This window comes from Triturus cristatus, chromosome 2_2 (genome assembly GCF_964204655.1).
Source record: "Triturus cristatus chromosome 2_2, aTriCri1.1, whole genome shotgun sequence".
Lineage (NCBI taxonomy): Eukaryota > Metazoa > Chordata > Amphibia > Caudata > Salamandridae > Triturus > Triturus cristatus.
Window position 1 is genome coordinate 331,150,260 of NC_140582.1, and position 26,025 is coordinate 331,176,284.

At 49.4% G+C, this 26,025-nt stretch overlaps 3 protein-coding genes across 4 annotated transcripts in view; 2 read left to right on the top strand and 1 right to left on the bottom strand.

Annotated features, from left to right (window-relative positions):
- The window catches only part of TBCK (TBC1 domain containing kinase), a 1,508,203-nt gene that overhangs the window by 1,366,111 nt on the left and 116,067 nt on the right, over positions 1-26,025 (top strand). The window lies entirely within an intron of this gene.
- On the bottom strand, positions 4,046-5,311 carry LOC146862213 (uncharacterized). The gene has a single exon (XM_085643393.1). It carries the CDS (start codon positions 5,309-5,311, stop codon positions 4,046-4,048), a length of 1,266 nt encoding a protein of 421 aa, XP_085499519.1.
- The window catches only part of LOC146862214 (uncharacterized), a 122,747-nt gene continuing 108,071 nt past the window's right edge, over positions 11,350-26,025 (top strand). Inside the window, exon 1 of the mRNA XM_085643394.1 lies at positions 11,350-11,541. Coding sequence (XP_085499520.1) covers positions 11,350-11,541 — 192 coding nt within the window. The remainder of the gene's footprint in view (positions 11,542-26,025) is intronic.

Genomic DNA, 26,025 nt, shown 5'->3' on the forward strand with positions numbered 1-26,025 from the left:
TTCCTTCCTTTCCAAAGTGGTTACTCCTTTCCATATTGGACAGACCATCACTTTGCCCACCTTCTTTCCGCCTCCGCATCCTCCCAAAGAAGAGAGGCTCCACCGTCTGGATCCAAAGCGTGTGCTTTCCTTTTACTTGGATCGCACAAAACAATTCTGGGTGGATGACCAGCTCTTTGTTGGCTACGTGGGCACCAAAAAAGGTTGGGCCGTGCACAAACAGACCATTTCTAGATGGGTTGTTTTGTGCATCAAAGCTTGTTATTCCTTGGCAAAGAAGGAGCCGCCAGTGGGGTTGCGCACCCATTCCACCAGGGCGATGGCAGCTATCACTTCTTTGGGACGTGGAGGCCCCCTTGATGACATCTGTCAGGCCGCTACGTGGGCATCGCTTCACATGTTCACAGGACACTACTGCCTGGACAGCCAAGTCCGGAGAGACAGCTTCTTTGGCTGTTCTGTTCTCCAGGACTTTCTGTTGTGAACTTGGTTCGCAGACCCACCTCCGGGGTTGGTATTGCTGGGGTACCTATTCTAAGGTAAGGAATCTTTAACTAACTGTTTTTTTCCGATGAAAAAGTTACTTACCTTCGGTAACGATATATCTGTAAGAAACATAGGTTAGTTATAGATTCCTTACCACCCCACCCATCCTCCTCGTTCTGCGAACTGATTTTTAGTGTTAAGGATTTCCTTTCAGGGTCCTAGTTTTGTGCACCAGTGGTCAGTGTCTTGCATGGCTCTGCGCTTCTGGCGTGGAAAGTCGTGTACAGAACTGATGTCAGCGCGAGAAGGCGGCGTCTAAGAAGCTACCACGACTTCATCCCAGCGACCACGACACCAACGACGAATGCGGAGCCGACCGACACCACCTTTCATCGTGCAGGGATACTGCTGATGAAAAATTTTCCGGGTCCAGTCTTAATCCTGGGGGTAATTCTAAGGTAAGGAATCTATAACTAACCTATGTTTCTTACAGATATATCATTACTGAAGGTAAGTAACTTCTTCAAGGAAAGAAAAACAATTACTTTTGAACTTTACAAATATATATGCTTTGTGAAAGCAACAACTGAATAACCAGGGGTTTCTACTATAGGGGTGGGCGATAAATTCCTCTCCACTGGCGGAGTTTGGGCAACTCTGTGTTATTCATTTAACACAGAGTTCTGGCCAAATTCTGCCGACAGTCTCCTGGCAGAGTTTTTTCTCACCTGCAGCTCGCCGACGGTAAGTTGGCGAGTGCGATTTGGCATCCTCTAGCTCTATTTTCAGGCGCTAAGAGGGCACATGGAGAGATTTCCCCAACGCAGGCCGTGGCAGCTGTTCACTGTCAGAAAGCTGCCACTAAAATGGAAAATCTCCTTGAGCTGCAGCAAAATCAACTCACGAAACAGTGCCCTCTTGCATGCAGCTTGATGCCATTTGCGCTGCTTCTTCAGCGTTGAACGAGTTCCCGGAGCTAAAAGTCAGCACGAGCAGTGCAATGTGCCTAATTCCGCCCATTTCATATAACTCCATGGATTCTACAGAGTGAAATTCCATGCTTTCTGCCCACCCCTCCCCTTTCCTTACAGTCTCTTCTAGATGTTGTTTTAACACTCCGTGCAGTTCGTAAAAATTGGAAATTGTGCAGAGGCTACATTTAGCTGTGAGATTTGTGTGCACAATTGGTTTTTTTTGTTGTTTTTTTATTGAAGCCTTGTCTGTAAGCACTTGTTTTGGATAAGGTCACCTGTAAGCAAAGTTGTGAATTGTATAAATTTGCCAAACTCAGTCAGTGAAATTTATTTTTCGCACAGTCTTGATAATAATCCCTTGTCTCTGAAAACAGTTCTGAAGAGACCCCCTGGATAATCTTGGGAATTTCTGCTGTTTGAAAATGATCGTGAAGTTATGATGTTTCTTTTGCTGTGCGAAATTATGAAGAAATCCTTATGATTAAGCTCAAGAACACTACCTGTATTTGAAAAAAAAACGGATGCCACCCTTCTACATGGTGGCTATTTTAAAAACATGCAAAATAGGATCGTTCTGTCATGTGAAAGTAGTCGTGTTTTTTAATTTTGCAGAATGTATATTTTATTGTTTTGGTGTAAAGTGAACGAATATTCACATTGATTTTCCTGAGGAAAATGCTGTGGACATTGCTAAATTCGATGCATGATTTTCCACTTCAAGCTGTGCAGCAAGAATCTTCTTTCCTTGCTCCCTAAGCTGAATCGCCACTAGTGCAATGCACTGGTTTTAGGTCGAGCCTGGGCAACACATGCAATGCTCTGCGAGGCATGCTGTATTTAGGTATAGACTCAAAGCTCCACCCTCTCTCCGGACACATATTTTTCATTGGCTTGTGTCATTGTTTACTGTAAACTGTGCCTTTTCATTTGTCAAAAGGCTTAGTAGTCCCTCCTTAGTGCTGCCTTGTCTCATTTTGTAACCTCCCATGAGGACACCTGCTGTTACGTGTGTTGTTCCTCAGTAGGCTTTAATTACAGCCTACGAGCACTATGTACTCAAAGAGCTTTGTCCGGACAGGCTCTCTCCTGACGCTTTGTTTTTTAATCTTTATTGCGCGGGCGCCGAGTGCATTTGCAATGCAATAGGTCTCGCATCTGTGAGAGTTTGAGCTATTGGCATTGTAAATGACAATGCCTTTTTATTTATCTGTTTTAAAAACAACGCATAAATAAAAGGCACTCTCATTTACATTGTCAATAGATCAAACTCTCGTAAATGCGAGACCTAGTGCATTGAAATGCTTGTTTGTGTGGCAGTTGCTGCAGTGAGTGTGTAGTTTCCCTGATGAAGACAGCTTGACAGGCCGTATGACGACCTCAGTCTGACTAGGCCGGGAAAGTGATGCGGTGATCCTGCGCGGGCAGATGCAGCGGGGTTGGGTTTCGTAGGGTTCTTTTACCACATCACCTGTTTTAAATGGAAGGCAACTCTCAAATCCTACATTTTCCCGCTTGCGGGGAAACTGCAGGATCTTTTTTGCTTTCGTTCACCAGTTAAAATAAAAATGACGGATATGTCAGCTGTCAATAAAACACATTTGCATTATTAACTGCTCTTTGAATTGTCTTCCTTCGCAGTGCAGCGGGTAAGCCTGCCTCGCTGCACTGCCTGTTTTTTTTATATATATTTTTATTAAACAAGCTCGTTATACATCACAAGGCTGAAGGTGTTTACAAGTACTATCACGGCTCCGTGCACTGGCGCAAGGCGGGCCGCACTCCATTGCACTGGAACTAGAACAGCTGCTTGGGCTTCTCGGAACAGGGCTTTGTAATGTAAACATTTGTTCCGAGAGTGGAAAGGTGGTGCTGGAGATAACCCTCGTTTATTCCTTTCAAGCAGAGGGCGCTGGATGTCATTTTTGATGTACCGCAGGTGTTTGGAAGCTGTGGCTTGGCAGAAGATGAGGCTCTAAAACCCCTAGTCAGGGCCAAGTTTTAGTTCACCCTGACGTCTGTACATTTATATTTGCACCTACACAATTTTGCAAGTGTCATGCTTTAATTTACAGATTATATCTTAGACCTCTTTTCACATACGGCGTCCCTAGCTCCAGTACAAGAAAGCATGGACGTCATTTAGGGGTCGCCAGGGGTTTCAGCTGCGAACCCCAGCTTGCCCCTTGCGACCCCTGGCACTGCCTTTGCGACCCCTGAACTCAAAGGGGGCAAAATCAGTCCCAGGAGCACTGGGGCAGCTCGTCATTATAGAAGTGGGTTGGGGCTCCACTCGCTTTGTTTTCTCTCAATTTAGTACACCAATAGTGAATAATGGAACATTATTCACTATTAGTGTAATAAACAAGCATTTACAATGCAATGGTCTCGGCATTGGTAAAGTTAGAGCTATTGGCATTGCTCATGACATTATTTTTGTTTATGTTTTTGTTTTTAAAACATTTAAAGAAGCGGCATTGTCATGAGCAATGCCAATAGCTCTAACTTTAACAATGCCGAGACCGTTCATGGAATACAGAATGGTGTCTCCAAATTAAAAACTTAAGAAGGCTCCAATTATTACAATTTCACTTACCAGGTGGTATAGAAAGACCTGGAGGCAACTGGATTGTGCTTTGTTGAGCAGGCCGCATAATGAGCTGTGGGGAAACTATTCTCGGTGGAGTCGCCATCGCATGCCTCAGTGATGGCGACAGTGATGGGTTGGACATGACATGTGCAACTGTGCTCTGCTGCATGCCACCTGCAGCAGAACATGGAACACCCAACCCAAGGGGTGACGGTGTAATACTGGTGCGCAGGGTGTCGTTGTTGGACACTACAGAGGCAGAACATGGAGTATTGTGCGTTATACTTGTGGGAGGCATCATCATTGGAAGAGACGTTGAGGGTTTGCAAGGCGAGGCTCCTGCAGCATGGTGAAGTTGCACAACTGATGTTTTAGGCTGCATTTGCGAGTCCAGTTTACAGTGAGTTATAGATGGAATCTGGTGGTTGACAACGTGTGTTACTGACGTTGGTGCGTAAGTGCGCCTTGCACAGTCCACATTCTGCATAAATAGAGGGTCAACTGAGCTACAATGCCCATTTTGTGTAATGGCTGCTATGTGAGCTTGAGGTCTTTGAAAATGGACAGAGGACTGGTTGGCGCCATACATCAAGTTGGCTTGAAGCGGACTTTGATGAGCGGCGGGAGATGCACTTTTGGGACTGCATAGAATAGTCATTTTTGAACTACTGCTGCTTGCACTGCCGACTGCCCCTGCAGGATACGTATGCGACGCGGAGCTGTGCTGAGTAGGCTGGTGGAAGTGACTGTTAGCAGCAGGCAGAGTCGAGCTCCTGATAGGTGTAGATAAAGAAGGTAGGGGCGTGGAGTTCATTTTTATTGCAGGGGCAGAAGGGCTCACCGGTGGCAAAGTGGCTGCTAGTGATTTGGAACTTCTTAGCGCTGTGGTTGGGACAGACGGGCTCATTAGTGATACACTGGCATGGGGAGCCATCGATGTTGTGACATGGGGTGCCCCATGCGACCGCTGCTGCTGCTTGCCCTGACTGTTTACATGCGCACCTGCAACAGGCTGAGCACTGACAGTAGAGAGAAGCTGGTTCTTGCCGCCGCTTACAGTCGCTCCTCTACTGAGCACTGAGCCACCAGTTCTGTGCTGCTGCTGAGCAGTGCTCAGCCCCCGAGAAGCCCAAGTTCCACCCCCCGCTGCACCAGGCTCGTGTCCAGTCAGCTGCAATTCCAGAGAACCCACTAAGTCGCTGACGGCTTTTTCGTCCACCTCGGAGAAGAGCATCTTCTCCAGGGGATCAGAGGAGCCCGCCATCTTGCTTGTCTGCACTCGCCGAAGCCTTTGGAGTTTTGTCTCAGTGCGCCTGCGATACAGCCCGGGGCATGATGGGAATCTAGTGACGACATAGGATCCCCATCCCAGCTAATGAGTTTGCTGTAAAGGCGTGTGTTTCTAGTCACGGGTGTCGCAGTTGTAAACACGGCGACGAGCGGAGGTCGGGCCGCTGGAAGCAGCGTGGGGCGTGGCATAGTAACTGCTCTGTCCCCCCCTCCCGAGCCCAAAGGAAAAAGCAAACAGCAACAGAAGCTTTAACGAGGCAGAGCAAAAGGCAAGCACACCACCGCCTTTCTCCGAGGCAGAGCAGAAATGCCTCGGAGAAACGCAGCGTCATTTTCGGATTCGGGGGCGTGTTTTGCTGTTATCTCCTCCAGCCATTGGCTGGAGGAGATAATTAGACTTTCTGCAAAAAACACGCCCCCCGATCCGAAAAGGACGGGGCATGATCGGAGTGACGGGACCTCTTCTCCAGTGGCTGGCCAGCATTGAAGAGGCCAGCCAATGGAGAACAAGGGAGAAGAGGGGCGGGTTCAAGCCCCTCTTCTCCAAAACATTAAATCTCTCGACTTCCGGTTCTGCCTTCGGCAGACCGGATGGTCCCGAGACCTAAAAATGGGGTACAATTAGCTGGAGTATGATATTCCCAGGCAGTTGACAGGGGTAAAAAAAATGCTTTTGAAATGTATGTTGTGGTCTAGTTTGCAGGTGAGTGTGAGTTTATGTAAGAGAATGCAAGTGGGAATATGGGTGTGTATAAGTGCGTGTGTGTGGATGAAATTGAAGGTCAAAGGTCGTGTGATGTCATTTTGGTGAATTGAAATTCATGCGAGAAAGGCCTGATTTTGTCCAAGTATCATTCTAGTTGAGAGCCATCTGGAGGCAAATACGTAGAGGACTATGCAGTGGAAGTAAACAAAGGAACACGACATGTCATTTAATAAGTACTTAAGAGAAACTTTGATTTTAAGAAGGGTTTTTGTCTTTGTTTATGTGAGAGCTATACATGCACTATAAGAATGCAAGATTTATGTGCGTGTGTGAGTAATTCCACTCATAATGATTTAAATGGAACCTGCTAATTTATTTTCTATTTAGTTCTTTTATAGAGCTATTCATCCCATTGTAGGGTGTCGGCGCTTTACATCATACTCGGAGACACAATAGATCACACACTTGTGGGCTGTTGGGACGGAAAAGTCCTCTGCATGGTAATTGATTTGCACCCCTGCCTTGAAAGTCCAGTTGTACTGATGTCTGGATCCCTAAGACTGATTTTTGTTGTCATAGGCAAACACAGATCATGCGTGTGCACCATGATATATGCATACCTCCGGGATTGCGGTCTTGTTGGAAAGTGAGAGGAGCCCAAAGCTCTACCCTTATAGTTCTGGAAAGCTACAACCTTCACCAGGAGTTAAGTAGCAAGAGAGCGGTTGCAGCATACTGTGTAGTGATCAGTAAGAGTGAACAGGTTCTTTTTGGTGAAAATCTGTTTTATTAAAGAGAAGAAGACTCAGCGTGTACACAGCATGTCGCCTACAACCCTTTGGCGGGCCGGCTGCGTGATTAGGCAAACGATCAGAGGGTAAGAGTGAGGTATTGAGGGACTATGCATGCAGATTAGGTTACACAGCAAGTCGCCTATAACCCAAGCAGGGCCGGCCGCGTAGTGTGACAGTCAAATGTGGTAGTTGCAAGTTTTAGAGCTTCTTCAGATGAGAAGGACTGTATAAAATGAATGTACTCAAACGTAGAACAATAGACAAGAGAGAGGAGAGGAAAAGTGATAAGAGTGGAAGAGCCCCCCAATACTTGTAGAAGGAAGAAAGCGGAGAAGTAAGATAAGCAAAAGAAAAGAGACGAGTAGGAGTAGGAGAAGGAGAAGAGAAGAGAGAGGGAGGGTAGGGCACTAGGGGTGGGTACTGCAGAGAGCGTGGCCGGGAGGACTGGGAGAGAGGGTTGGGACTGTGTAAGGGCAGTTTCTTTCAATCGGACAAATAGACGACAAAATGCAGATTGTTTACATTAGAATCAGGGGAATGTGTCGGAGGTAGGTGGATATACAGCGTCTACTAAAAGGCGTAAAACCCGGAGTTTCAGGGGCTGGAGACAGGCATGTTCTAGCTTACAAAAATGGTCGATTAGTGGTTGCCAGAGTGAAGTGGGTGTCTCAGGACTGTAAGCGCGCAGTGAGTAGTTCCATCGCCATAGTATGCCATAGGCGAGTGAACCAGATGGTGACTGGGGGAGTCTCCGCTTTTTTCGAACATAGGGCTAATGGTTGTTTAGCCGCGCCCAGCATATGAAGACCGATATGCCAGTCTCTACGTGTCAGCACTTGTAGATTATCAGGCTTGATACCCAATAGAGCCGTGGTTGGAGTTTCAGGCAGAAGGAAGCCAAGAACCAATTTGATGTGGCTGAGGATCTCTTTCCAGTATGTGGCCAGAAGTGGGCAAGTCCACCAGATGTGAAGGAAATCTCCGGGAGAGTTCAAGCATCTCCAGCAAAGAGGAGAGGATGTAGGGAACATTTTATGTAGCCTGTGAGGGGTGTAGTACCATTGGGTCATACCCTTATATGCAGTTTCCCACTGGGAGATGCATCAGTAGACCTTTGGAATGTCGCGCCAAAGGCAGTCCCAATGTGCGGGTGTGATGTCTGTGGACAGTTCAGACTGCCATCGAGACTGATAGGGATGTAGGGCAATCCGCGGGGAGTGCTGGAGAATATGATACGTACGAGATATGAGGCCCTTGGAGTTATCAAAAGAGCGAGCGAGCCACTCAAAGGGAGGAAGGGCACGTGTGGCTGCCTGCGTCAGAGACGCAGTACGTAGCCAGTGTCTAAGTTGCAAGTATTGCAATCGAGCCCCTTCAGGGAGTTGGAACTTCTGCTTGCATTGTTCAAAAGATTTAAGGGTGACCCCTACATAAAGGTCCCTGATTGTTCGACACCCGCCATCTAGCCACTCGATGAATACGGGAGGATGTAGGGCAGGTGGGAAGAGGGAGTTGCCAGCAACAGGAGTGTGGGGGGATGGAAAGGTGGTGAGGCCTTTGGACACAGCTACCATGTCCCAAATGTCGAGGACAGTCTTGGTGGGGAGAGCTATGTACGCACTGCGGGAGCGAGAGGCTCGGTGTTGCCACGGTAGGTCCCATGTAGAGCGCCCAGTCACCGCTCTTGCCATATGGAACCACACCTTCTCACTTTCCCATGCCATCCACTTGGAGATGAAGCGTAAGTGCGATGCCCAATAGTATTCCACCGGGTTGGGGCAAGCCAGGCCAACCCTATCCCGGGGTAGCATGAGGATTTTATTAGAAAAGCGCGGTCGACGACCTCCCCAAATAAACCTGTAGAATTTGCGCTGCATGCTTTGGATCTGATGTTGCGGGATAGGGGTGGGGAGTGATTGAAATACATACAAAAGTTTAGGTAAGATGGACATTTTAAGTGCATGTAGTCAGCCCAGCCACAAGAGGGAAAGAGGCTTCCAGGTTCTCAAGTCCTCTAGCATGGACCGTCTGCATTCCTGCCAGTTGGCTTGTGACCAGGTGGCAAGGGTGAGAGTTAGAGTGAGCCCAAGATATCTGATGGAGTGAGGAGCCCATCTGTAGGGGACGAGCGCCTGGAGCATTGGGAGCTCCTCTACCGTAATGGTGAGGTTCAGGGCCCAAGATTTTTCGTGGTTGACCTTGAGGCCAGATGCTTGCTCGAATAAGCGCAAAAGATGATAGTGGGCCGGCAAGGATGCGTGTGGTTGGGATAACGTAAGGAGGAGGTCATCTGCGAACAGGGCTACCATATGTTGTTGGCCTCCAAGGGGGATGTCATGGATGTCTGGTGCCTGGCGAATCATTATGGCGAGAGGCTCCACCACAAGGGCGAAAGAAAAGAGGGGGGGGGGAGGGGGCAACCCTGTCACGTGCCTCTGTGTATCGAGATGGGGTTGGTGAGTTGACCATTAACCCGGACTTGGGTCGTAGGGGAAAGGTAGGGGGCCATGATGCGGGCCACCATCAGAGGGCCTAGTCCTATTTTGCATAGGACCGTTAGGAGAAAGGTCGAGTCCACTCAAACGCTTTCTCCGCGTCCAGGGATAGTAAGCAAGCAGGTATATTCCAATGGGGAGCTTTCCCAACAAGGTACGCAATTCATCTCACATTGTCTGCCCCCTGTCGATGGCGAATAAAGCCGACCTGGTCGGGGTCGATAAGGCCTGGAAGATGTGGGTCTCGGCGCTTGGCTAGGATTTAAGTATATATTTTTAGATCTGTGTTGAGAAGTGCAATAGGGTGAAAAGAGAAGCAGAGTGTGGGGTCTTTGCCTGGCTTAGGACGTAGGGCTATTTCGGCCAAACCCATAGAAGATGGACCTATTGTGTCCATGAAAGAGTTAAAAAGCCGAAGAAGATGGGGTTAAAGGTGCGGGAGAAAGATGTGTTGGAAAGAGAGTGGCAGTCCATCCGGACCCAGAGATTTTCCAAGAGGAAGATCTTTCAGGGCTCCAACAAGTTCGCTCTGGGAAAGCGGTTCTTCCAGCAGCTGTGTATGATATGGATTTAGCAGAGACCAGGGGCAATTACCTAGGACAGCCTGTATCCGCTCCGGGAAGGTTGTCTCCTTAGCGCAGAGAGACGAGTAATATGCATGGAAAGCTTTAAGCTTAGCCGCCTCAGTGGTGGCTCGAGTGTCATCAGTGCACTTAATATTGGCTATTTGCGCTTTGGCCGCTCGCGTCCGTAATCGCCGAGCAAGAACTGTGCCCACTTTGTCCCCGCCTTCATAATAGCGCTGCTTAAGGGCTAGAAGATCCCGCTCAGCCTTGTTGGTGCAGTGTGTACGAAGCGGACGTCAAAGCATCGCCAGGGAGCATCGCCAGGCGTCGTTTGTGAGTAACTCGTGGCTGTTCCTGACCGAGCTTCTCAAGTGCCTTTATGTCGCGGGAGAGAGTGGTTTCAAGTAGGCGCGACTCCCACGCCCGGGCAATTGCTATGGACGTGATATGCCCGCGGATAGTGGCCTTAAAGGCATCCCAGACCACGGAGAAGGGAGTCTCAGGTATGTCATTCGTCTCGAAGTCAGAGATAATAGTGGCTCGAAGTTCCACAACATCACCTGGGTCCCAGAGGATGTGAGGAGGAAGCCGCCAGTGCGGCGGGTGGCTAGCATGAGTGGACAGGTCTCGTAGGAGAAGTTCGATATGAGCGTGGTCAGAGATTGAAATGTCCGTCATAGAGGCCGAAAGCGTCTCGCCAATCAGGGAATGTGAGATAAAAAAATAATCAAGCGCGAGTAGGAACGATGAACATGGGAGTAGTACGAATAGTCGCGAGTGTCAGGCGAGTGGTAACGTCAGGCATCTATTAAGCCTAAGTCTGTCAATTGTTTTTTTAAGGTGGAAGACATGGCCCCCGCCCCATGAAATGAGCGGTCACTGCGGTCCATGTTAGCATCCCACACCAAATTAAAATCACCCCTATGATGAGAGAGGAGTCAGTGCACGACACTCGTTCCTGTAACGTTTCCCGGAGATAAAGGTCTTGTGCCTGATTGGTAGCGTAAATATTACAGAGAGTAATGGTCCTACGACCAATTCTGACCGCCACTTTGAGAAAACTGCCATCGGGGTTTCGAATTACTTTGGAATCCCCTTGTTGAATGCCAGCCCGATAAAGGATTGCCATCCCAGCAACTTGAGAAGGGGCAGATGCCCAGATTTGGAGCGGGTATCGAGGGTGAGCCATGCGGGCTACATCTGCCTTGACCAAGTGAGTCTCCTGGAGGAAAATTATATCATGGTCAGCTGTAGGAGATTGCGCCATACCTGACGTCGCTTATTAGGGTAGTTAAGCCCCTTCACATTATGGGACAGGAATTTCAAGCAGGGTATGTTGGTCATAACTAGCGAGGGGTGAGGCCAGGCGCGAGCAGCAGCGGGAGAGACAGCATGAGGTGGGGGATGAGGGCAAAGAGGGGAGCCATCCTAGTGCAAAGAGGCGTGATACCATGCCACAAAGTGCCACCCTCCCGACAGTAAGAGAGAAGAGAAAGGAGGAAAAGATCATAAGGAGAGAACACACAGAGACAAAAAAGCAAATCAAACTCGGCCAACAGGGCCGTAGAGTCCTGTTCCAGACAGGGGATAGGCTAGGCTCACCGGCACAAGCCATCTCGGAGGAGTCACTCTCCAAGGAGCAGGTGAGGGGGTGGGTCTCCAGGCAAAGAATCATTTCCTGGGGAGTGCTCCGAGGCCGCTACCAAGATGCTTACAATGTTGGGGAGAATCCGTGTAAGAGCACGTGAGTCCTTCTCATCCATCATTAGAGGCCACTGGAGAGGTCAGGAAGAATTGAAGTGTCTCGAGGCAACAAGTCATCCCAGAAAAGTCACTCTCCAAGGAACAGGCGCGGGGGGGTGGGTCTCCAAATGCCGTTTTTTTTCCATCAAAGCGGGGCTCCAGCGCCGCCACCATGACGTATGCAGAGTTGGTGAAAGTTCCGCCTGGAGGGCCAATTTCGAGTGTGTGTTCCGTGACCAGGTAGCTGGAGCAGCATGAGAGACTACTGCAAGGAGCGATGTAAGGTTACACTCTAGGGCGTTGAGGGTTGGGAGCCTGATAAGGAGCGACCCTCCTCCATGGACCCAATATGCTGGATGATGTCAAGTTTGGCCTGTGAAGAGGTCTGCTCTCCTGGGTGGGATAGTCAGTGTTGTTGACGTATTCTTGTCCATTGAGACTTTGCATGTTTACGAGTGAGGGAGGGCAGCCGTGTGGGGCTTGGTGGTGGCGTGAGGGAAAGGTGGAGCAACTGGGCAGCCTCATGAAAAGACCTCACCACTCGGCGTTTGGACTCCCATTGAAAGATAAACGCAAATGGGTGACCCTATTTGGTACGGGATATCCAATGCTCTCAGCTTGTCTGAGACCGGTTTGAAGTCCCGGCAACGCCGAAGCGTGGTGGGCGCGAGATCTTGAAACAGTTGAATGGTGGCGCCCTTGTAAGTGAGTTCTGATATGGCTCGTGCTGCTTTGAGGATTGCCTCCTTTTCAGTAAAAAAGTGGACCCGAGCCAGAATGTCTGGAACAAGGCCAGGTCGATTAGTATAGCCCGCCACACGGTGCGTGCGGTCGAGAGGCGGTGGGGAGGCGTCTTCATCTCCCCGTATGTCCTGAAGTAATTCCACGACAAAGGTCATAATGTCCGTCCCTTCAGCATCAAGAGGGACCCCCCGAATGCGCAGGTTATTCCGGCGGCTCCGATTTTCCAAGTCCTCCTGCTTTAGCTGAAGATCAATGTGCTGTTCTTCTAGCGTAGCCAGACGCTGCAAAAGTTGTTCCTGATCTTACGTGCAAGCGTCAACAGTTTTTTCGAGGCTGTACACTCTCTCTCCAATTTCTGTAACTTCCCTCCTGAGTACCTTGACGCAAGAATGGACCTCTGAGCGCAGTGAGCCGATTTCAGATTTAAGTTCCTGCATGAAACTGGCCATGAAGGATTGTGTGACAGGTTCGGGAGCCTCCCCTGCCGATGAAGCCATGTCTCCAGAGGTAACAGAGCCGGGCTTGTTCCAGAGGGTGGTGACAGGATTGTTTTTCGGGGGCGTAGCTGTGTCCTTCCCAGATTTTTTGCGAGTAATGTCCCCGTGAAGGGCTGGGTCGCACAAGTTTGGACGATGGCACTGGCGAGAGTTCTCTGATCGCTAGGAGGGTGGGAAAGAGACGTGCTCCAGAACCACAATAGCCAAAGGTCCTCAGTGGGTGCAATGAGAGTGCCTGCTCGGGGGGGGGGGGGGTGTGATCCAAAAGGACCCCAGCGCTAGGTCCAGTGTATGGTTGCTGTTTGACCGGGACTCAGAGGGAGTCACACGAGGGGGACAAGTGGTAAAACAGTGAGAGGAGGTGCCCCCAGGTAAGGTCTCAGGGGCCAAGGATCAAGAGGGGATGTGGAGCCAGGTTGAAACAAAGAGCGCAGCAGTGGGGGCCCTCAGCACCCACACAGTACCTATCCATCTAGAGCTCATGCCACCACCTTCAGCAAATAGTGTGGATCCCCCACAGGCACTGGTGACACAGTGTTGAGGTCGCCCTAGAGGAAATGTCCAGCAGGAGGGAGACAGCCCGGAGGGAAGGGTTTCCTGTGGTGTTGCCAGGAGGTAATGGGCAATTCCTGTGGACGTCCTCACCAGGTGTTTAGATCACGAGGGTCGTCGCCCCCGCACAGGCCCACCTCAGATGCTCGCGCTGTAGAGTCTCTGATTCGATGGGGTCCCACAGAGGGGCAGCGCACCCCTGCAGCAAAGCGGGAGAGAGAAGTGAGGGGCCCCCGCTCAATGCAGGGCCCACCGGGTCGGGGATGTCGCCAAGCGCAGGCTGTGGCGCCTCCAAACAGGGGCCAGCCCCTCCACGCGTAGGGCGCCCCCGCTCACCTTCCAGGCCTGTTGCCGTCCAAGCAGAGTCCCCTCCGGCCTCCAGATGCTTCAGTGTCCCAGGGGGGCTGTCGCGACACCAGGCAGGATCGGCCGCTCCTCGGCTGCAGGCAGTGCTCGGGGACACAAGATGGCGGGCGTCAGAGCTGCAACCGGTGGGATCCCCCACCAAGCAGCAGCGCCCCGGGAGCCTCAGCCACCCGCACCTCGGTCGAATTCTTCAGAGGTGGCGTCCGGCGAGCTGGGACAATGATCACAGGCCCCGCGGCCCCCTCCAGTGAAAAGAGCCCAGGACCTGGTTGTGGGCAAGGCCCAAGATGGCAGGTGTCAGAGCCGCAACCAGCGGGGCCTCCCACCAAGCAGCAACGTCCCGGGGGCCTCAGCCACCTGCGACTCAGTGGAGAACTTTAAAGGAGGTGCCCGGTGGGCAGGGATGATGGCCGCAAGTCCCCGTGGGCCCCTCCGGCGAGGAAGGCCCAAGGCCCGGCGTGGACAAGATGGCGGCCGCCTATGCCCAAGTGATGCAGTGGAGGAAAGCCGGCACTGCACCGGAGCGGTCCGGAGAGGCAGCTTCTCGCCAGGAGATGCCCCGTCCGCTCCGCTAGCCTGGTATCGAAGAGGGGATCGGCACTGAAGCCCCAAAACCGTTTTAAAGGCTTGTGAAGGTAGCGGCCGGCCGGAGCTCCCACAGCGTATGTCTCACGCCATTCACAGCGAGACCTCAACAGGTTCTTTTTAACCTCGGTCGCTAGAGGGGGGCCTCCAGGGTCTGTCATTTTTAAAACTTGTCGGCTGTGTGCTTAACTCACCCTTAGCCTACATTGGGTTGATGTGAAATGCTGCAGAGCACAGGAGTGGGGTCTCTGCGCTAGGCGTGTGTGTGTGTCTGGGGAGGGTACAATAGATAGAGCAGTACTGAGCACTATGTGCATGGTGAGTGCATGTAAATGTGTATTTGTGCTTAGGCATGTACAATACATGGAGGATATCGTGCTGTTCAGTGCATGCATGGTAAATGGTATGTGTGCCTATGAGTGGTACAGTACATTGAGGGTACAGTTCTGTTTAGTGTGTGCATGCTGTACACATGCACTGGGTTTATGTGTGCCTATGGATGTTACAATGCATGGATGTAGTAAAAAGTGCCCTTTTTTGACATGGTTGTCCCCACTTTTTGGCTGGTAAACAATGTGATTTCGACTGAAAGTGCACTGGTACCAAGCATCCCTATTTTCAGGGAAGCCATCATGTAGCTGGGTAACTCGTTTTCGCCAGTGTACATGGCTTCAGTTGGCTTCCCTGGTCACTTGCACTGGCAGCAATAGGACTACCCACCACAGGGGCATATCTGCTAATCCAGATGTGCCCTCACACATAGTATTAAGCACCCTGCCATAGGGCTGTCAGGCCTGCTGCAGGGGTGACTTACAAATTTCATATGCAGTGGTAGGGGACATGGCACACAAGGATGTGTCAAGTCGTGTTTTCACTTTTGTCTTCACCAAGAGGCAGTCTGCAATGAGGGGTCTCTTAGGGTGGCACAATTTGTGCTGCAGCCCTTAGGGACCCTCTTTTTAGTACCTCAGGCCCTATGTACTAGGGTATCATTTACTAGTGACTTACAGAGGGTGCCAAAGGTTTTTCCAATTGGATAAACAATTGTACAGTTTTGGGAAAGAGCTCTGGCACTGGGAAAGCAGATGCTGATGACCTAAGAAGAGAGAGGACATAAAAAAGCTGCAGAAGCAGAGAAGACGGAAGAGAGCATTTGACTTGGCTCCAGCCTTGCCGGTCTGTCTGCAGCACTCATCGAAAACTACCCAAAATCGACTCTTGCTGCAGCTGTGACTCCAGAAACTTGGGAGGACTGCCTGCCTTCGAAAAAGACTCAAGACCTCCCATCAACAGAGGACCTGTTCAGCAGAAACTCCAAGGCCTCTGGAACCGCTAAACATTACACCTGAAGCCACCACTCCACCCGTCACCTCTGGCCCAAGTTGAAGTAGGCCGATGGTGTCAACAAGGTTCCCCAGCCCTCCACGCCATGAGTCCATCCTGGTTTCACCCCTCCTGGACTCCTCAATGTCACCTGGAGCACGCCTAAGGACACCTCTGCGCCTGTCACCCCTTAGCCTTGGAGATGAGGACCAAAGCCGACCCCCCCCCCCCCCCCCTTCCCCCCTGACTGTCACAAGCCTGAGCCCACTAGCTGGTTGAGTCTGACTGGCTTTTCTAGCCTCTTTTTACTGAGACCGATCCCCATTGAAATGCTTTGGGCTTCTGATGCTGATTTGCACCGTGCACCCGTCCTCCCTCATACCGCTGGTGGTGCACTGCTTTGGGACCTTGCCCATCACTCACCTTAGCTCCTAGAGATTGGCCCTGTAAGTCGGTGTACCATACCAGTTTTCAGAACTTGTTCTTCCTTACATTGGATAACAACATTGCAGAACTCAGAAATTGCACTTCGTGTCCACTTTTTAAAGTGAAAAGAATTTATATTTGAAAACGCACATACCTGAATGATTTTTCTCTGATGCCTAAACATATATAAAGATACTTGCTATTTTTATAAATTGGTGTGGATCTCCTTCTTGAATTGTGCAGTCATTTATACAGCTCTTTGGGATTGCATAGCAAGCCCTGTCCACTAGTAAGGGAACTCCTGGACTTTTTACACGATATATCAGATTATTGATATATTACATAAAGAGCCAGCTTCCTACAATGGAGTGCCCTAGGTTCCATGTTGGGAGACCCAGGCCTGCATAGTGAAACATGGAGAGGAGGTAGAGTAATCCCCCCCCAGACAGATTTGTGTATTGCTGCATTCCTGTAAGCTGGGTGGGACACGCTGGAGAGGGTAGAGCTAAGCTTCCTTTGTACTCTCCAAAGGGTGCTCTTTGATTCATTGAGCGATCACAAGGAAGGAGGCCTGGGCACATCTCAGGAAGGATATGGGACTCAAAGAGAATGATAAAGAGTAGGGCTGGGAGGCTTTGGGTAACCTTTTGATGTACATATCACCGTCCAGGTGTGAACTCTGGTCACTCACATGGTGGCTGTTGTGGGATTTTCGGCTTCGGAGTTTCTCCTGCTGTGACAGATTGCTTTTTAAGAGAAAGAGGGAGAAGAGGAGTGGACGCTTCAAAAGAAGCAGAACCCCAAGATAACACTCCAAAGACACATTTGGTGTCTGGGAATGGACCATAAGAAGCGGAGTTTGAGATCCCAAAATATTTTCATCTGCCAAGCAGCCAGATGGGATGTGTGACAATGGAAAGCTCTGCAAGACTTCTGTATGTGAGCAGGGCTGAGGGCCAAGGCTTGCTTGTCTCTTTGCTGGATGAGCGGACATCACCCAGGGAAGCAATATTACCTGCCCTGAAGCCTAGAGCATCAGCGCCTGCCTGCTTGGCAAGATCAGTGTTCCCTTTGAGGAAGAGAAGAGCGCTGGAATGAACGAGGTCCAGTGGGGAGCCCTGTAATGTGTGCTCCCTTTATGAGGTGTAAGGAAATGGCTGCTGCACTGATCGCGTTGTTGCCTGTGTGCAGAACAGAGTAAGCGACCCCCTATTCCAACAGAGGGCCTCCATGAATTGAGCTGTATGCCACAATGCGCCGATTGGGTCAAAGCCCAGCCATAGTGCTAAATTTGGTGACACCGTATGTCAGGAAGGATGGCTGAGACAAAGAATGCTATGCAGAAAGGGTCGAAGCCTTTTGCTGTAGCGGGCGGTGAGCCCGTATGCAAGAAGAGCCATGCAAGAATTCACTGTGCCAATACAGCCGAAGCCAGTGCAACGCAGGACACTGCGACCCCGTATGTCCGAGGGAGTCACCGGGAGCACCAAGAACTGCAACCTGTTCTGCTATTACCCACCCCACCCCCATAGAAGTGAAAACGCTGTGGGAACACCAGCGTACCAACACCCAGGCATGGGACCCAAGACAGGATCATCGCAATCCCCCACCGGGAGACAAACTGGATACTTATCCTGCATGATAAGCCACAGAGAGCTTTCCCGTGGCTTCAGGAGCGTGACTGCGAGCAAGATACTCTGCACCCACATTGTGGAGCTGCTTGGGCTGCATGGTGCCAACTCACCTGGACTGGGTTGCAGCCACTGCGAGCGCCGGTCAATGCCAGAGCAGGTAAAACTGATTTCGGGTCTATTGGCCCCAGGGGAACTTGCTGCTGAGTTAGTGTAGTAACCCTGAAAAACTATTGATTTTAAGTATGAGTCAAATCTAACTCTTGAGACTTGGATTACTAGTGGGGATTACCATTAATGTTACCACTAGTGAATGGGTAATAACCGCTATCCCTAGAACGAGGAGGGAGTGCGACAGTGAACCACCAAAGAAACACTAGATCCTGATCTCAGTGGGGACTGTGTAATTGTTCAGTAATTTCGCATTTGTGTTTTTTTATGTGTATACCAATAGAAATAAAATACTTCTCTTGTTTCATAAAAGTAAGTATTTGGCTGGACAATGATTTTTTGTTGCTGCTTCATGCATGTTGAGTTGTGAGCCAGTGTTCACTAATCTGTATCCACCTTCTCCCCCCCCCGTACCACCCCCTCCCCTCAAGGGTGCCCTGGACTGCTTGGACCATGCATTTCCTGAGAGTCAAGTGCAGAAGGGGTACTTGGTGCAGTTGCTCATAGCCTATTATGTCAAGCCCGGGACATCAAGAGTAAAAAGCCTCAACCCCCACGGTTGGGCCCAGTAACCCCTGCACGCCCCGTGGCCCTCTGAAAGGGGTTCTGACATAGACACTATTTGTTAAAAGTGAACAATCGGGAGAAACATTCAGGATATAAAACATAACACAGTGATTGGTATTGTCTGTACTTTATTCATTCCCAGGAGAGCCCTTCTTTGCAATCTTAGAATAACAACAGATTGAGAAAAAAAACCACCCAGGATCTAAATCCATGACTTACAGTTTGCATGCAGCTCATTGATGCTAGTAAATAGATCACTGTGCTAAATTAGAAGGATTCCAACTTATATAGTGCAACGTATTAACTGTTATTAACTAAATTAGCTCAGTGTCAATAGCAGTAGCCCACTTACCAATCAACATAAAATACAAAACTGTGATTTGCATGTTACACAGTGTGCACATTAACCATCTTTGCTACTTTTCTCTCAAAACTGTGATTGGACAAAACAAGGAACTCTCCCAGAACTGCACTAACCACCAGAGTTATTTTACCACTATTACATTATCTTCAGAATTTCTGTCACACAAAGATCTCTGTAGCAGGTGTCTTAACCCTGTAAGATGTTTTAAATGCAGCGTCTTTGTGACCAGTTAAGTAAGCTACAACAGATTTGCTGTCACAAGTTTCCTTATTGCCAATTTCTTTGCAGATGTTTTAAAAAATACATGTATAAGGTGACTGTTAGACTCTGCTTTTCGATCTCCGCCCCTTGTTACACCACCCCTTTCCCCTGCCGTACCTTGACTCCCAATTTTTTGGGTCCCCAGAGTAATTTTTTTCCAATTCCAACACTGCTTAGCTCAGATTCATAACTAGCTGAGAAACCAAGCGACAATAAAAAAAATGCAGATCAGGTAGCTGTGTATCATGGTTCAGTAATGCCACTGAGGGGTTCTGGTGACAGATTAAAACATAAGACCGAATTCCATGTGGTTTTTAAATATCACCAGAGCCCCGAAATTCTTATAATGAATCATCATACCCAATTTACCCCTTGTCTTTTTAAATAGGCCATATTGATTTTATTGCTGTGTACATGAAAAACACGCTATTTTTGTATCTGGAACATGTGGCATGCATCTTACCTCTCTTTATGGACGTGGCCATGCATGAATAAGCAGACCTGCCAACTTTGGAAACAATTTTACCATGTGAGAGTTCATGAAGTGTTGGGGGTCTGGCGGTGGGGGGGGGCGTTCTTTGAACCCATTACCTTTTGGCCAACAATGGAGGGGGCGAGGCTTAGAGCCTGACAATGCCCCTAGCTGGTTTTTTTCCACAGAAACAAATGACAAAGGCTTCTACGACTTATGCTGATATGCTGGGAAGGTTGTAAAACTACTGGTGGTCGTTGGCTGACGAGAGCCTCCAAAAATGAGCTACAAATCCACTCTATACAGGGGTTTCCAGCTCTCTTCGCGAACCTCTACAATATAGGGTCTTCACCAGGAGACCATGTAAAGAGAGTCGATATCGCGCGGAACACAGTGATATTGTGTGATTTGGCACGTTTGGATAAGAGAGACTATAGGGGCAGTGATCTAGGAACCACAAGACTTAAAAATGGTGAAGAGGCTGCATGCAGTAGAAAAAACCTAGTGCTGTGTGGGGTGGGATGTAACAATTAAACTCCCTCCTAGAAGAGCTGGTGGAAGAAGAAATTCAGTTTCTTCTCCTGTTTATTCTGTCTCAACTGTATATATATATATATATATATTTTTTTTTTTTTTTTTTTTTGAAAAACCTTTATTCTTCAAAAACATGGACACAGCTATTCAGCCGACATCCCGGAGGTTCGGCAGCTTTGAGAAAGCAGAACAAAGAAACGTCCACAGTGCATAGAAGGAGAAGCAGAAAAGGTTCTGTTTTAAATAAACACAAACTCACACAAAACCCCAGCAAGGCGAAGGACACTGAATACCACTGGTGATTGCCCCTCAGGGGAGAGCAGACCCCCCTCGTCTAACAGTCACAATACTGTGTTAAGAGGAAAAAGGGGGAAAAGCAGAGGCCCAAAAAGTCAACTAACAATCAGTTACATATACAAAAGCTGGAAAGAATGTTAAGGAGAGAGCTGTTCATCGGGGGGATCCAAATCAGGGGCAAGACATATGCCCCCCCTATACTGGTTCCACCGCCCCCAAATGGCGTGCCACTTCCGGGGGCGCCCTCTAGCACAATATACTGTCTTTTCCCTTAGCATACTCCAGTCCATGTTTTCTTTCCACATAGTCAATGTGGGGGGACCCGCAGAGCCCCACAGGTGCGCGATGTCTCGCTTAGCCACCATATTACCCAGAGTCACCCACCGGGTCTGTGCCTCATCGTGATCGGTAGGCCCCCAAACATTCAGGAGACAGCACCGCGCCTCCGGCTGCATAACAATGCCCGTCACCTCCCCCATCACCGTATGGACTCTCCTCCAGAATTCCATGATAACGCCACATTCCCAAATGATATGCATAAAGGTACCCACCATACCGCAGCCCCTCCTGCATAAACCCTCCTCAGAGAATCCCATATGAACCAGCCTTAGCCCCGTAACATAGGTTCTGTGGAGTATTTTGAGCTGCACCAGCCTCAGACGTGATGGGATCGCGACCTCCTTAGGAGAGGAGACCGCAGACTGCCAATCCTCGTCATCCAGTTCGAGTCCGTCCCTAGTCCACTGGTCCCTCAGCCCCAATAGCAGGTCCGCCCGAACATTTATCAATTTCTTATATATGAGAGAAATCGTACTCTCTGGCATATGGCCGTCGAGGATCCGATCCTCCAATGGAGAGGACTCAGGCACCTTCTCACCGTCTACGAGGACTGACCGCAGGGCATGACACACTTGAACATAGCGGAAGAACTCGGATTTCCCCAACTCATACTCCTGCTGCAGCTCTTCAAAGGACTTCACCCTCCCCTTAATCAGCAAATCTCCGACCCAGGAGATTCCAATCAAGTCCCATTTATCAAAACCTTTCGTATGCCAGAGCCTCCCCAATTTTTCAGATTCAAACAACGGGATAGCTAGGGTGATCCTATCCTTCCAGCCCAGCGAGTCAGTCGCCAACCTCCACACGCGCACCACCACCCCAGTGGGCCCCGTGAGGGACGAATCCAGCGCCCGAGAGTACAACGCTCTATGATAATTACCGCCGCGCAGCAACCATCGGTCCATGGCATAGCCGGGGCTTACAGCCGGACCATAGAAACCATGATTAATCGCGCTCAACTGGGTGGCCCAATAATAGCGTCGAATGTCCGGAAGCGCAATACCCCCGTCGTACCACGGAAGCGTCAACTTAGCAATCGCTATGCGCGGCCGTCCATCCCACAACAACGATCGTTGGAGGCTTTCAACCTCCCGGAAGTAACTGGCCGGTACCCAATCAAGGGTATTCTGCAAGGCGTAGAGGAACCGGGGGAGAGACATCATTTTAAACAATATAAAAGCAACAATATCTCAGCAGGATACAATGTAATTACTTAAATCTGTATGTACAAGACATTACAGTTTAGCGAACAAAAGAGAGGAGACTTCAAATAGTTCAATCCATGCGCCCGTAGGCGTCATATATTATACGAAGATCAGTAAATATACAGAACAGTTGTAACAGCACTGTAGGGTATAAATAGCCAGGCAACCCTAGTGATATGTGTACAAAGTGCTCGTGACAGTGAAGTAACGGCGCAAGTGACAACGTGAAAGATACCACAGCAGAAGGCGCAAAAGAATATACAGTATTTACAGATTAAAAGGTTCAAACATCAACTTATTCAATGGTACAGTTCGTGATTTCAGTTATGTTAATGAACCAGGGGTCAGAGTACGCCTAGGGAGTTCGAGCTGGTGGGCAATGGTCGACGGCGTTTCGATCCTCTCAAATTAGGATCATCCTCAGGACCTGGGTTGCCTATTTGTAGAGTGCTCTGTAAATAAGAATAGGTATCAGGGCGGCTGGAGTTAGAGGGAAAGACAGAGAAAGGGAGATAAAGAGGCAGGCAGACTGTAAAATAGGTCTACCTGGAGCGTTTTGAATGAAGCGCTGGTGTAGCAACGTTGATGAAAAGGACGGCGGTGGAATGAAGAGCAATTATAGGAAGGAGTCCATCGCGCAGTCTATGGGAGGCAAGAGATAGGCAATTTACCAAGGGGCAGAAGGCAGAGATGCAATTCAAGGGGACGGCGGAGTGAACCGAGGACTCACCGTTATTGGATGGGGAGAACCGAGGACGTGCGGTTGGTAGTCACTCGGGGTTGGCTTGGAATTCCGGGAAAAGAAACGAGGACGTGCGGTTTGTTCGTCACTCGAGGGACGGTGGAATCGGCCTAGTGAAGAGGGTGAAAAGGCGCGGAAATGAGAATTGGAAAATTAAAGGAAGGAAAGTTGACGGGACATGGCAACAGCGTGAGCAGCGACTTACCCAGTCGATGAGCCAGGGGCATCAGAAGATTTCGGGGGTCAGGAATCAATCCGCAGTATCGGACAAGTCACAGTCGTGTACTCGTCGCGGTCAGTGCCAAGAATGAAGGACGCGAAGCCGTCTATAAGGCGGGACTGGTAGCGATACGGGAAGGCCATTCATTGGGTAAAGGAGGCACAGGGGCGGGACTAAGAGGCGGGACTGCTGGCGATGCGGGAAGGCCGTTCAATGGGTGACGGAGGCAAGGGGGCGGGACTGTAGCTAGGGACGCTTCCAACGCGGGTGGAGAGCAAGGAAAGGGAAAAGTTACGCTTGTGCTGATCGGCAAGGGATGTAACCAAGGACGCGTGGGATCAAGGCGAGGCGGGCACAGAAACCTAGAATGTCATTGAGGGGTAGTATAGAACAATTAAAAACCATGTGATTGGGAAGAAGTGAGGAAGTTTACATGGGAAAGAAGGTCTTAAAGGAGACGCGCAAATAAGGGTACAGGAGATAAAAGGTGAAACCATGTACATATGAGGAGCACAATCCCATGTATGGGTATACATGTCAGAAATAACATTATAGTCGATTGGTAGAGGGAACAATTATCAACAAGCAAAAAAATATGTCAACAGGCTAATTTAGGGCAAGGGGAAAGAAAACACAGCATGAAGAAACAATCATGAAGGCAAGGTGACAGCGACCTCAGGTGGAGTAGTGGATAGTGCTATTCCACTCATCAATGGTGTTAAGGCCCTGATTCACCGAATTACAGCGTGTTATCCATTTGCACTCAGTCTTGTTGAGGAGGGCTTGAAGATTGCCATTCTTTTTGTCCATAGACTTGAGACTTCTCTTATAGATGGTTAAACAACGAATCATCCAGCATAAAAGTAGAATAAAGTGTAAAATCACCACAGCTCCCCTGGTGACACATTTCCTGGACAAGAATCATGACGCATGTGACTTGAAATGGCAGATAATTGACCAACCACGCCTTCCCCCCAGAGGCGGCAATCTTCAAGCCCTCCTCAACAAGACTGAGTGCAAATGGATAACACGCTGTAATTCGGTGAATCAGGGCCTTAACACCATTGATGAGTGGAATAGCACTATCCACTACTCCACCTGAGGTCGCTGTCACCTTGCCTTCATGATTGTTTCTTCATGCTGTGTTTTCTTTCCCCTTGCCCTAAATTAGCCTGTTGACATATTTTTTTGCTTGTTGATAATTGTTCCCTCTACCAATCGACTATAATGTTATTTCTGACATGTATACCCATACATGGGATTGTGCTCCTCATATGTACATGGTTTCACCTTTTATCTCCTGTACCCTTATTTGCGCGTCTCCTTTAAGACCTTCTTTCCCATGTAAACTTCCTCACTTCTTCCCAATCACATGGTTTTTAATTGTTCTATACTACCCCTCAATGACATTCTAGGTTTCTGTGCCCGCCTCGCCTTGATCCCACGCGTCCTTGGTTACATCCCTTGCCGATCAGCACAAGCGTAACTTTTCCCTTTCCTTGCTCTCCACCCGCGTTGGAAGCGTCCCTAGCTACAGTCCCGCCCCCTTGCCTCCGTCACCCATTGAACGGCCTTCCCGCATCGCCAGCAGTCCCGCCTCTTAGTCCCGCCCCTGTGCCTCCTTTACCCAATGAATGGCCTTCCCGTATCGCTACCAGTCCCGCCTTATAGACGGCTTCGCGTCCTTCATTCTTGGCACTGACCGCGACGAGTACACGACTGTGACTTGTCCGATACTGCGGATTGATTCCTGACCCCCGAAATCTTCTGATGCCCCTGGCTCATCGACTGGGTAAGTCGCTGCTCACGCTGTTGCCATGTCCCGTCAACTTTCCTTCCTTTAATTTTCCAATTCTCATTTCCGCGCCTTTTCACCCTCTTCACTAGGCCGATTCCACCGTCCCTCGAGTGACGAACAAACCGCACGTCCTCGTTTCTTTTCCCGGAATTCCAAGCCAACCCCGAGTGACTACCAACCGCACGTCCTCGGTTCTCCCCATCCAATAACGGTGAGTCCTCGGTTCACTCCGCCGTCCCCTTGAATTGCATCTCTGCCTTCTGCCCCTTGGTAAATTGCCTATCTCTTGCCTCCCATAGACTGCGCGATGGACTCCTTCCTATAATTGCTCTTCATTCCACCGCCGTCCTTTTCATCAACGTTGCTACACCAGCGCTTCATTCAATACGCTCCAGGTAGACCTATTTTACAGTCTGCCTGCCTCTTTATCTCCCTTTCTCTGTCTTTCCCTCTAACTCCAGCCGCCCTGATACCTATTCTTATTTACAGAGCACTCTACAAATAGGCAACCCAGGTCCTGAGGATGATCCTAATTTGAGAGGATCGAAACGCCGTCGACCATTGCCCACCAGCTCGAACTCCCTAGGCGTACTCTGACCCCTGGTTCATTAACATAACTGAAATCACGAACTGTACCATTGAATAAGTTGATGTTTGAACCTTTTAATCTGTAAATACTGTATATTCTTTTGCGCCTTCTGCTGTGGTATCTTTCACGTTGTCACTTGCGCCGTTACTTCACTGTCACGAGCACTTTGTACACATATCACTAGGGTTGCCTGGCTATTTATACCCTACAGTGCTGTTACAACTGTTCTGTATATTTACTGATCTTCGTATAATATATGACGCCTACGGGCGCATGGATTGAACTATTTGAAGTCTCCTCTCTTTTGTTCGCTAAACTGTAATGTCTTGTACATACAGATTTAAGTAACTACATTGTATCCTGCTGAGATATTGTTGCTTTTATACTGTACTCACCCAGATCTCAGTTTGGTCTATGGGTAAAACTCCTGTGGTTTTTCTACATCATTTTAAACAAGGCGGCGCGCCCAACGAGGGAGAGCGGCAGCTTCCGCCAGCCCGCAACATCCCGCCGCAAACGCGCCAGTGGGGGGAGCAGGTTTCTCTCATACCGCAGGGTGGAGTCAGTGGAGATAAAAATCCCCAGGTACACAAAGCCCTGCTGGGCGATCCGGATCGAACACGTTCGCGGGACAGGCGGAACCTCGCCGCTCAGAACATACAAATACGATTTACTCCAATTGATGACGAGACCCGAGTTCC

Bases quoted from the DNA above. Each gene is read 5' to 3' on its own strand.
- LOC146862213 (XM_085643393.1), bottom strand. From the start codon at position 5,311: ATGGCGGGCTCCTCTGATCCCCTGGAGAAGATGCTCTTCTCCGAGGTG.